A 12,518-nucleotide genomic window follows, 5' to 3' on the forward strand; every position below is an offset into this window, starting at 1 on the left:
GAGACAAAGTAAAAATGAATTCAAAGTTATAGGTTATCAATGTGTCATTATTCCCTTTAAACCTAATGTGTAGATACTGTACATAAACCTAATGATATCTGACGTTTCTTCTTTTATAAAATTAGTGCATGTAACATTAATCGTTTAAATTTTAGGTGGTAGTTGGAATAATCTTCATTAAATTGTTCTCATGACATTGTTCTTGATTAAATGCTGTTTTGCTTTCCACATTTTTTTTTTCAAAGAGAACTTTGAAATTTTCTCTCGATTTATTCGTTTGTTTGCCTTGAAAGACCGTTCAAACAATATTTCCAAGAGCCCCAAAGAATTTTAGGGAGGAAAACAGAAGTAAGAGACAAAGTAAAAATGAATTCAAAGTTATAGGTTATCAAATGATAGAAATAAATTGCTTTAAGCAATAATATCTGACATCGTTTAGAGAGAAAATTGAAAATTTCATTGCAAAATAGAAGAGAGAAATTGATTTCATTTTTTCCATTTTGAAAATAATTCGCAGGGTTGGATTGGACTGTTTGATAAAGAAGATGAAAAGAGACAAAATTAATTTAAGTTTTGAATTAGGTACTGCAGAGATGTTTTGAGTTAATCTTTATCTAGGAAAAATTAAGTTAACTACAAGTTTTGACACAGGATCATCTTTGCAAAAACGTATACAATTTTATCCGTAATATCCGTTAATCCGTTTGAGAAGATTCCATTTATTTTTCATCATTATTTTATTTTATTTTTTGTCGCTGTAAGGACTCGAACACCAGTTCCCAGATTACAACTCGCATGTTTTTACCACCAATGTTTTTCAAAGTTCAGAATTTCCAAGAACAAAATTTATCCGAAATGAAATTTTCTTTGGATGGATCTCTCAGATTCTCTCACAGTAGTTCCAGTCCTTTATTGCGAAATGGAAGGAAAAGTTATCTTCCCTCTGAAAAGCAATAAATATATCTTAATTTTTGATACACTGTCTTCCTGAACTTATGAGGGGGAGGAGAAGATGTCATCATGATTGGAAAATTATAGCATCCAACCTTTCCCTACCCGGGGAACTAGATTTCGAAGGAAGTAGGTTAAATAAATTAAATTTCAAAGTTCCACACATGACCTTGTTGCTTAGAGTGTAAATAAATTAATTTTAAAGTAAGTAGAAGTAATTTTAGCGAGCCTAGTTAGCCGCGAACTTAGCACGTCTGCCTTGTAAGCATTAGCTCGAGGTTTCAATTTTCGCCCGGGACAACTTTGTCCTAAACAGATAAGGTTCTCGGAACGGTTGGCTTTCTTCTATCTCGTCCTCTTCTCTTCGATTTCGGAGCAATAAGGTTTCATTTGTTTAGCAGGTTCCAGACTTATGTTGGAAAAGTCGTACAAAATTATTGTCCGATATCAAATATATTCAAAAGAAAAAAAAATCTCATCACCCCGTTACTAAAAGGGACATCCATGATGTGATTTCTATACATAAAAAGCTTTTAATAAAAATAATAAAGCCCCTATTTATGTCTCGGCTATGATTTCCTCCCCCCGTCATGGTTTAATACGTATTTATTATAATTATCTCATTCTTATAAACAACTCGAGTGAAAAATATGCACTTTCTTAATTTTTCGACTGCCGATGTCGACTTGTCGACCCAGTGAAATATGCAGTTTCAATAATGCCCGATCTTGAAACTGAGATTTTTCTATTAATCCAGAGTTGATCAAATGGATGACGTGTAAATCAAATGGATGACGTCAAAGGAAAGCCTTAGCAAGCTTCGTGGCCGAGTGGGTACTGGGTATCACACTAGGCTGGCACACCGGAGGTTTAATTTCCGTCAGGGTCGAAGCTTTTCTCGACTTGTCGACCCGGTGAAATATGCAGTTTCAATAATGCCCGATCTTGAAACTGAGATTTTTCTGTTAATCCAGAGTTTAACAAATACTGACCTGTATAAATCAAATGGATGACGTCAAAGAAAACCCTTGACATGTGTGTTAACGTTAACTCTCGGTGGTAAGATCGGCCATAAGTAGCTTTAGCAGACAAATTAGCAAGCTTCGTGGCCGAGTGGGTACTGGGTATCACACTAGGCTGGCACACCGGAGGTTTAATTTCCGTCAGGGTCGAAGCTTTTCGTCTTTCTGTTTGGAATTCGGGATCTACTCGGTCTGGTGAGAGAAGATATTCATAAATCCATTACCGGCAAACTTATTGAAGTCATTGAAGAAGAACTAGAACTTTAGCCTTTTAAGAATCAAAAGATTTCCCAAGGTAACATCTCAACTTGGGAAAGAGGATCTCCTTTATTTCTTGACCGTCCTCCCTCTCCATGAAACTATATTACACTCATTGAAGAGAGATCGAGATTGGAAATTAATACTCTTAAACAAATAATGAAGAAAACGTTGGAAAAAAACAAACAAAACTGAAAAGGGAGAGATATTGTCTGTAATGAACCTGCTGATGTTTTTGATTGCAGTGGTATCTTGATTCAATTATGTCCTTTTGTAGTTCCTTCGTTGTTATTCCTTTGTAGAGCTTGTTATTGTGTTTTCATTGCAAGTTTTACTTGATGTTATTTCACGTTTGGTAAGACAACAAAATTAAAGAGTTGCATGATCCTTACTCGTGTAAAGTTCTTTGTGTGTTTTTTCCCTCTCAATTTTGATGTATTGGCTTTCTTTTGATAGTCCTACCTCTTACAAGTATCCTGAAGATAGAAATATCTCTCATCAGAAGGTCGATGAAAGACACAAAACTTCCCATCTTGGTGCGAAGAGTTAAATTGGCACATTGGAAAATGGGTATTTAGCTATTTACAATGAAACCCGGATCCTCTAAATGTCAAGCAAGTTACCATTGGACGGCGTACCTACTCCAAAAGTACAACACCTACCGTAGGGAACTTGTTTATTTATTTCATCTCACTAGATATTATCACCCCAGGCCATTTCTATATTTTTCCTAATTCTTTGTCCCTTTCGAAATTCAGCACAGTAGTAATATACCTAGTGCAAAACAAAATAAATACAAACAGAGGGAGAGAGAGAGAGAGAGAGAGAGAGAGAGAGAGAGAGAGAGAGAGAGAGAGAGAGAGAAATACCCCATTTCAAACAATCTCTTCGCCACTGTAATCTAAATTTTACCGAACACAGTAAGCAGGGGAGGAGATGGGAGGGTAGAACTGGAATGAATGTTGAAATGCACATCTTAAAAATTAAAAAAAAAAAATCTTTGAACTTCAATTCTTAAAAATAGCCAGCATAGTTAGCTTGGAGGATAATAAGCAATGAAGCACTAAGTCGTGGGTTTGATTCCAGCCCGGACAAACTTTATTCTAAAGGTTCTATTTGTTCTCGGATAAGACCTCAGTAGTGAAAAAAAAAGAAAAAAATGGATTTAGAAATTATGGCGATTTGGACACAGAATGTTCTTCGATACAAGGACACAGGGCAGAAATGGATAGAGGGAAAACAAGGTCTTCGCCACTGTAATCTAAATTTTACCGAACACAGTAAGCAGGGGAGGAGATGGGAGGGTAGAACTGGAATGAATGATGAAATGCACAAAGCTAAGGGGGAGGGACGAATAGATAATAAATGTACAGGAGGCAGACTATGGGGGACCCTAGGTAGGGGAAATAGGGAAGGGGAAAATTAAATATAGGGACATATAGGGACTTAGGGAAATATAGGGACTGAGGGGGTCGTATTTTAATTATATTCAGGTGTTATCTGTAAATCAAATCAGTTGCCTGGAGGGTATAACGCGTGACCAGGTATTCAGGGAAGGGGAAAATTAAATATAGGGACATATAGGGACTTAGGGAAATATAGGGACGGAGAGTGGACGACTGAGGGGGTCGTATTTTAATTATATTCAGGTGTTATCTGTAAATCAAATCAGTTGCCTGGAGGGTATAACGCGTGACCAGGTATTTTTCACCCTGAAAGTGACGGGACATTGCAGAACCCTAGCTAGACATCGAACTAATTGGATAGCTCACCCGTCTAGGACCTTGATTTCATGAACTTTTTCCTTAAGTCTTTTGAGAGTTATGGCGAAACCACTATGTCTCGGTGATGTAGTCTTCAGACGCGCGACTGGTAATTAGGCGAGCATGGGCTCAATTCCAACCAAGGTATGAATTTTTGCCCCAATATTGTTTGAAAATTGAGCACAGTAATAATAGTGGCCTACTGCCGAGGTAAAGGAACTTTTCAGTACAATATTGTCATTTCATAAATTTAAATACCTGGAGATAGGCATACAGAAAACAAATGAATGTACCTAAAAATCGTTGATTTGAAACTAATGTTCTCTTTGGTCGAAAACAAGGCCAGGCTAGAGGGAAAATACAATGCTTCGTTTGGGGGAAGAATAAAGGTGGTACGATAGTAAATATAGTGTGGAGGAATGAGGATGTGCGTACAAGACCAGAACATATAGCTCCAATGAAGGGTGGAAATTCAGTGACCCTAGTGTCACCCCCTTGTCTTTTCCACTACGTCCTCTTCCAATCAGTGGAGGAGAAACGTGAAATGCTCGAGGACTTTATAATTTTTATACTAAAGTTATACGAGGAATTTATACCGATACTGGTGGTTTGAGAGTTGAGGTTGAAGAGACCTTTTAAGCTGCCTCATATGTTTCATTTTCAAGTATTTGATTTTCAAATTGATGATCCCACGGTGGTGGAAGGATTGGGGGTTTTATACCCTTAGAAACGTAATCATTGCATGTGACCAAGAAAAGTTCCAGACTTCCTATATTCCTTCAGACCTCCATACTTTTCTTCCCCCGCCACTACTCCCACCTCCATTATGAACTCCTTCTTAGCCATCAGAACCCCGCATCAAAATTCACAAATACAATATGTATAGAAACCTATGTAGTATGTACCTATCTATATATATATAAAACATTAACTCAATGTACAAGTATGTACAGCCTTTACATGCCTACATGATGTCACAGTAATGTTCAATGAGCCATAATGTTCATGTACTGATCTCCATTCACCATCTACATTATATCCCCCTTATTATGTACGTATTATCTACATAATATTATGTTCCCCTTTTCTTGTGACTTGAATATTTTCACAACCCTTCCTATTTCCATATTGTAACGCCAGAGACGTAGGAAACAGGAAACTGACTTACCTGCCTACATACAAGCATACACACATGCGTCACAGTACACAGTAGCAACTTAATCTTGCGATTTAAAAGCTACAACTGAATGTAACAACTTTCGCAGTTCATTTCATACCAGACTTGCACCTTACAGGCTAGATATTACAGGTTTAAATCCAGGTAGAATCGAAATATCTTCAGCTCTTGTATAGCTTGTAAATGAGGAACTACCATTAGATCATGGATGGCCAGCGAAGCTGCTACAGCACGGTGAACACACAAGTCTCCAATGGATCACTGAAGTTAGGCAACGCAATGTTGAACGTGGTTGATATCCGGATGGTTGATCAACTGGGCGTAAATGGTATCTTAAGGCTAAAGAAATTGAGAAATCACATTAAATATTAGTCAAATTTGCTCCTGAAGTGAAGGTTCTCGTTTGTTTCCTGCGAACAGTTGAACATTGATCGAACATTTTCACCTTTCCCAGAACTACACCAGTGTCCTGTAGGGGCCCAAGTTCCCGCCCTGGGACTTTCCAACATGGCCATTGAAGATATGGAGGAACTGGGCGTTCGCGTACTGCTTTATTTTCCCGGCCTCAGGCTGGGTAAGCCACTATCAAACGAATATCATAGCTTCTTAACCCATTATGCATAACTAATTAACTAACCATGACTTTTCTATTCTATTCTGTTCACAGGCAGCATCTTCCCCTCCCCCAGGTCTTCTGTGGTGCCGATGACTGTAATGTACATATCTATGTTTTGGATTTGACTAGTCATCAGCTGGCAAAGTCCAGTGTCAAGTTGACAGGACATGAGAACTGGATAAGGTCATTGGACATTAGATTGCATTGTAAGTTTGTGACCATTTAAAATGTGTTGAAATCATTTGACTTGCATGACAAAGTCCAGTGTCAAGTTGACGGGACATGAGAACTGGATAAGGTCATTGGACATTAGATTGCATTGTAAGTTTGCATTGTAAGTTTGTGACCATTTAAAATGTGTTGAAATCATTTGACTTGCTGAGAAAAGAAAAGAAAAAAGAAATTATCTGTTTTTTTTTTTTTTTTTTTTTATACTAGTCATTTATAGTCAGTTATAATTAAGACCTTTGCCCGGTATCAGTTATAGTGAGACGTTAATCGCACTGAGGTAGGTAACAACAAGTAACAACGTAAGAACATGCCGTCTACCAGTCCAACAAGCATCATCTTCAAACTTTGAACCTAAAAGGAGCTGAAGTGGTAGAAGTGAGTTACTTACATGTTTTAGAATCTGACTCATTAACTGAGTAGTCCTCTGGAAAGAGTTTAACTCACTCTCATAAAGCTCTACACTGCAGTGTGAATAACATCTTAATTTGTTTAAGAATCTACCTCTAGTGCAGTGTTTCTTAATTAGTTTGGCCCGCGGAACCCTTTTCAAAAGGTAAACATCTTTGCGGAACCCTGAACTTTCAAGATTGCACCCCTGAGAAGTTACGTCAATGGAAACTTGCTACAGAAAAGAGTTGTCACAAATGAGCAGTGACCAGTGTTATAATAGGGTTAATGCAAAAAGGAGCTTAAACACACGGAGCTTTCTTTTTCATGGTCATGGATTCTGAATAATTTACAAGAAAAGTTTCATTTATTCCCCGAATGTTGAAATAAAGATACTTTTTGGTCCGCTTCTGGCAGTGTATCTCAATCGGAATTTTTCCCTTGTTTCTTCACAGCCAAGGCAACATACATTGCCAGCAGTTCTCAAGACAACACCATCCGGATTTGGTCCCTGAATTCCTCCCCGGTACAATTAGGGGAGGGCGAGTTTCAAATGGAACAACAAGTGTGAATTATGAAGATGTTGATGCTCTTGGAGAGGCACCGATTACCTATCCCGCAGATGATGAAGTTTACAGCTTTAGAAAACGGAACTTTGAAACATTAGGTGCCTACCTGGTTATTAATTTGTTACTGGGGGATTTTTTTAATCACGCCAGAGAGGGTAATAGAAAGTAAAAAAGTAAGAAGGTAAGAAGACGTAAAATATGAGAAAATGGTGGTAACAAGAAAGAAAACAAATAGAGAATCCTCATCCGACAATCTCGGCCGATGTCATTCCTTCTGTCCAGGAAGCATTTATCTAATTTGAGTCTAGGATTCTTGAGCTGTGTCCACACATTGTCGAACAAAAGTCGGTCGACAGTCGACTCCAAAAAAAGTTGTCTTTTGTATTTCTTTTTTCATATTGAAAAAAAAGGCGACTTTTATCCTGTCGACCGTCGCGTTCGACTATGTGTGGACAAGGCTTTACGGATGATTCCACAAGAAAAATACGCCTTTACTAGAGGTGGATTAAAATACGTCTTACTTCCCATACCATGCTTCAATTTCTCTCTAAACTCTCCAACATTTTCCACTGTCTCCTGTCTTCCATTTTCAATCTCAGCATTTAGCTGATGTCTTCTTCACTCATTCATTTTCCTCACCTTCCTACACATTTCATCAATACCCGTAACAAATTCACTCATTTTCATTTATATCGTTTACCTCGCCCTCTCCCTCTTCCTCCTTCTCCTCCTCTTTCTCCTCTCCCTCTCCACTTTTTCTATTTTCATTTAAATTCATTAGACGACGTGAGGTAAATTATTTCTTTATTTTTTTGTGTCACAAATTAACTTTTTTTGTTCTTCCTATAATACGAGAATAAACTCGGAACAAGTTCGGAATACATAAATCCTAATCATGCTCAGATTCATCGCCTTTTTTTCGGAATAGCACTGAGCGAAATTTCAATTAGAATTGACTCAATTGACCGAACGAAGTGACTTCTAAGCTTTAGCGAGACCGTTTTGAAATTTTACTCCCCATACTTTACCCTAGGATAAATAAATTAAGAAATAATACACTCTTGAGTGGTAGGTAACCACAAGGCGTGGTTAACATCGGAGGCGTTCTCTACCACCTAACCCTTAGAGCTCCATTATTATGTGGTCAAATTATCAAATACCTGAGGATAAAATTCCATGCCTCTGCTGGGATCGAACCCGCGCCCTCGTGTTTACCAGACGTCCTGACCACTACGCCACCGAGACAGGTAGACAACGAAGAGCAAAGCAAATAAGTTCCATAAAAACCCTCTACTGGTGGATATAGCTATGGCGGATGGGAAAGACATATCTCGGAAAAGCGAACAGAGACAAAAAGGAAAAGGAAGAAAAGGCAGAAGGCCGTGTGCGGAAAACCATATTGTACGCCTGATACTGAAAAATTGTAGATATCTGTAGCATGTTTGTTCATTTCTGATGGGTATCACTTAAGACCGGAACCACAATCTAAGTTTAAACTTGATAAACAATCTGATCTGAAACACACAAAAAAAGTTTAAAATCTACCAATCAGAATTTGTGAGGGCTATAAGGTAAGAAGAAAACTGATACATACCTACCTAAATTATTACAGAAATAATTACCTTTGTAGGTACATTCTCCATGTGTACACACTTGTTTGGGTGTTTCGTACAAAACCCTTTGGAATGTGAACAAGATAGTAAATTTTTTTGGTATTAATTTCCTTAATAAAACTAGGTATTTATATTGAAATATCTACATAGTAATGGATGCATATTGCATAAATAAAAAGACAATATAATCCCTACTCACTTGTAGGGGGGGGGGGGATTCTTATGCACCTCTCCAGAGTTCGGATATAACGACCAAAAACGGCCGGTCCCTTGGAGGTCGTTGTAAGCGAAAAACACTGTATTATTATTATTTTCTTTTAATGAAATTCAAATCAGTGATTTGTTCCTCGTTCCCTATTTAGCATCCCTGTAACAGACCGTGGCACCTTCAGCAATTTTCATAAAAAGTTACGCTCGTTTCCGATTCGAGAAAAGGAAGAAAGTTTTAAAACTAAAGGAATTTTATATTTTCCCCAGCGAAAAAGTAGGAGGGGATAAAATGAGAGTGATAATTATATGGGAGGGGACAGAAGGAAGAGAAATGTCTTTAAATTTGGAAAATTTGAATGAAACGTTTTGGCATCCCAAAATTAAAATTGACTTGAAACTTGGCACTCTAATTAATTTGAAGGTTTATTCTATGGCAGCCTGGTATCTCTGCCGAATATGCTCATCGCGACTACAGGAGATCCTTTGAGTGATAACCAGCGTCCTTTGGAGCAGTAGGAGGCCGAAGGTTATATTAGGAGGGCGAAGGGTATATTAGGAGGCCGAAGGGTACATTACAAGGCCATCATCCTAGTCAGGTGACGTCACATTTGACCTCCTATCCTCACTATGCATGACATGAGGATGTCTCAGCTTGGTCCTCGGGACATCGCGACAGCAGTAGGAGGCCGAAGGTTATATTAGGAGGCCGAACTGTAAAATGTAAAAACTCATTTCTTCGAAGGCAACAGGTCAATATCTCACGTGTAGCCCATCGAACCAGACCTTTGAACAATGAGGAAATGATAAAGAATACTGAGAAATAAAAGTGTTCTCGTTAGATGATGGAATGGAACTAGATATTATCTTTATCTTCGAATCAATATCTGATCTATGTAAGTCATATTGAATCATTTTGCTAGTCAAAAATATTTTGTAAAAAATGCCGAATGAAATTCTTATCCTAAGGGATGATAATATTACGTTCAATATTTGTGATCTTTTCAGCATTCTCCATTACCTTATTAAGTTATTGATATCTTTATCTCTTAAATTTAATACTAGAAATACCTATCTGTTGGGTACCTACTTAGGTAGGTAAATGCATGGTCTGTACCTACTACCTACCCCGAATGTTGAAGTAAAGATACTTTTTGGTCCGCTTCTGGCAGTATATCTCAACCGGAATTTTTCCCTTGTTTCTTCACAGCCAAGGCAACATACATTGCCAGCGGTTCTCAAGACAACACCATCCGGATTTGGTCCCTGAATTCCTCCCCGGTACAATTAGGGGAGGGCGAGTTTCAAATGGAACAACAAGTGCTTGAGATGGGGCAGAGGAAGTTATATGTAACCTTGGAGTCAGTATTGCTTGGACATGAGGGTTGGGTGTATGGTGTACATTGGCATCCGGTACTTCCTGGTGGTAAGTTTAAACTTTTTATTGGTAGACAAGAATGGGGTGCAATAATCCTACGAATGTACTGGATTCCGTATTTTGAAAGTAATTCAGAAAAGACCCCCATTTCAATGTGATGTAATGGTGGTAGGAAGCTCAAGTACCATTAATCATGCCTATTTTTCTACGCCGAATATGCAATGTGCAATACAACACTGAAAGATGGTTTTCCTGAATTCTCGACAAGAAAGAAAACTATAGGTACCTATGGTATGGAGTTGTAATTATTAAAACTGGTCTAATGAAGTCTGTATCTAGGTAGGTATCTATTATCTATCATTCATTCCATCTACGTTTTTCGTTCAGACAATATTAGGTACTCTTTTTCTAAAAAATTTGGACCGATTGCAATACTTTCTCATTACCTTATATAGGTTCCCTATACGTAAGGGTAATAGAGGATTCCGTACTTTGAAAGTTCTTCAGAAAAGACCCCCATTTCAATGTGATGTAATGGTGGTAGGAAGCTCAAGTACCATTAATCATGCCTTTTTTTCTAAGACGAAAAACACGTGGTGGCGTATGTTTTTCGTGAAAAATAAATACTCATTAGATCAACATTCGTAACAAATCTAACAATGAAATACCTACATCAGACTTTTCAGTTGTAAGTTCTGCATGGTCTTATATTTTTGTCATTTTATGAGTGAAAGATCAAACACTAGGCCAGCCCAGTTAACTTGGCAGTTAGCCCGTCTACCTTGTTAGTCCCAAGTCGTAAGTTCAATTCCCACTCGGTGTGAACTTCATCCTTAACAGATAAGGCTCGTTTTCGGATGAGCTGGCTATCCTGTCCTCCTTCTCTCTTCGATTTCTTTACAATAAGACCTCCGTTGTAACAGTGTTACTATCAGGTAGACCTGATGACAGGTACCCCTGATCAATTCTACCTGATAGTCTACTACCTACTTCTCTGTTTATTATTATTATTTTGTAAATTTATTAATGTCAGTATACAAAAGTAAGTAGGTAACTATCCATTTGGAGGAAAATATCTTCTTGATGTTCTTGTACGACCAATGGTTGTGTTGATCTCTTGTGTAAGATATTATAGATACCAACTTCTATGGTACTTTGGTTTGTTATTTTTTCCTATTTTCAGTTGTTGTAGACATAGGATATTAGTCTTTGTGTAATGTCTAAACTTTTTAGTTAGGATATAAAAGTATTGTTTTGTACATAGTGGATATTTTATACTAGTCAGTTATAATTAAGACCTTTTCCCCGGTATCAGTTATAGTGAGACGTTAATCGCACTGAGGTAGGTAACAACAACTAACAACGTAAGAACATGCCGTCTACCAGTCCAACATGCATCATCTTCAAACTTTGAACCTACACGGATCTGAAGAGGGAGAAGTGAGTCACATGTTTTATGATCTGACTCATTAACTGAGTAGTCCTCTGGAAAGAGTTTAACTCACTCTCACAAATCCCTACACTTCAGTGTGAATAACGTCTTGATTTGTTTAAGAATCTACCTCTAGTGATTAATCTAGTTCGTTTCTTGGTTCCTTCTGTATATCCCTTCAGATTTGTTTAAGAATCTACCTCTAGTGATTAATCTAGTTCGTTTCTTGGTTCCTTCTGTATATCCCTTCAGTTATTTCGATTTATCCTTATTGTCTACTTAGACAATATTTTATAGGTAATAGGATGATCTCCAGTAAAAAAAAAAAAAAACCTTTCCCGTACCTACACAAAAAGCCCTTGACAACAACCCTGCCAATATTGATTCGACACTAATGTACATGAAGGCCATTGGCATCTACACTAAGATCTAGTCACAAATAGGGGTCGGCGCGAACGACACAATAGTGTTAAAGCGCCTGACGGGGGAAAAAAAAAAAAAAAAAAACAATAATCTTCTAGTGTCCAAAGTTATAGAGGTACTTGTGACCTTGTAACGAGAGTTTTACCCTTCTTTCGGCGACAAGCTACCCGCCACACTAACCTCACCCAGCCTGAGTGAAGCCTGGAAAGAGCCAGCAGCACGTATCTGCCCACATGGTCACCTGTACGGATATCAACCACGGACAACGTTGCTTAACTTCAGTGATCCATGAGGAACTGGTGCATTCAACCTACTATCGCCGCTGGCTTATCCTATCCTTTCTTTCCCCCATTTGATGATTAATTTTAACGTGGACTTTAATTATCTAACTATCGATTATCCTTCATTTTGTGTTTGTAATATAGAACCTCATATTTTATGTTGTTTTATCTATTAACTAGAACTATTTTTAATTTAATTTTAAGACATAG

The 12,518-nt window shown here is 37.8% G+C and overlaps 1 protein-coding gene and 1 long non-coding RNA gene across 3 annotated transcripts in view; one reads left to right on the forward strand and one right to left on the reverse strand.

Moving 5' to 3' along the window:
• LOC103520751 (DNA-binding protein D-ETS-3-like) overlaps positions 1 to 6,013 on the forward strand; it is a 73,977-nt gene extending 67,964 nt beyond the window's left edge. Inside the window, exon 13 of the mRNA XM_026831736.1 lies at positions 5,839 to 6,013. Coding sequence (XP_026687537.1) covers positions 5,839 to 6,013 — 175 coding nt within the window. The remainder of the gene's footprint in view (positions 1 to 5,838) is intronic.
• Positions 6,014 to 9,352: 3,339 nt separating this feature from the next.
• On the reverse strand, positions 9,353 to 12,097 carry LOC113472197. 2 transcript variants are annotated; one of them, XR_003394619.1, is made up of 3 exons: positions 11,805 to 12,097; positions 11,159 to 11,734; positions 9,353 to 9,918 (listed from the first exon to the last, which is right to left on the reverse strand). It is a non-coding gene; the product is annotated as an uncharacterized LOC113472197 (long non-coding RNA). The 2 variants fall into 2 exon arrangements; XR_003394618.1 differs by lacking the exon at positions 11,805 to 12,097 and having other exon boundaries at positions 11,159 to 11,775.
• Between the last annotated feature and the right edge of the window lie 421 nt (positions 12,098 to 12,518).

The sequence above is a fragment of the Diaphorina citri genome, unplaced genomic scaffold (assembly GCF_000475195.1).
Source record: "Diaphorina citri unplaced genomic scaffold, Diaci psyllid genome assembly version 1.1 scaffold71, whole genome shotgun sequence".
Taxonomy (NCBI): domain Eukaryota; kingdom Metazoa; phylum Arthropoda; class Insecta; order Hemiptera; family Psyllidae; genus Diaphorina; species Diaphorina citri.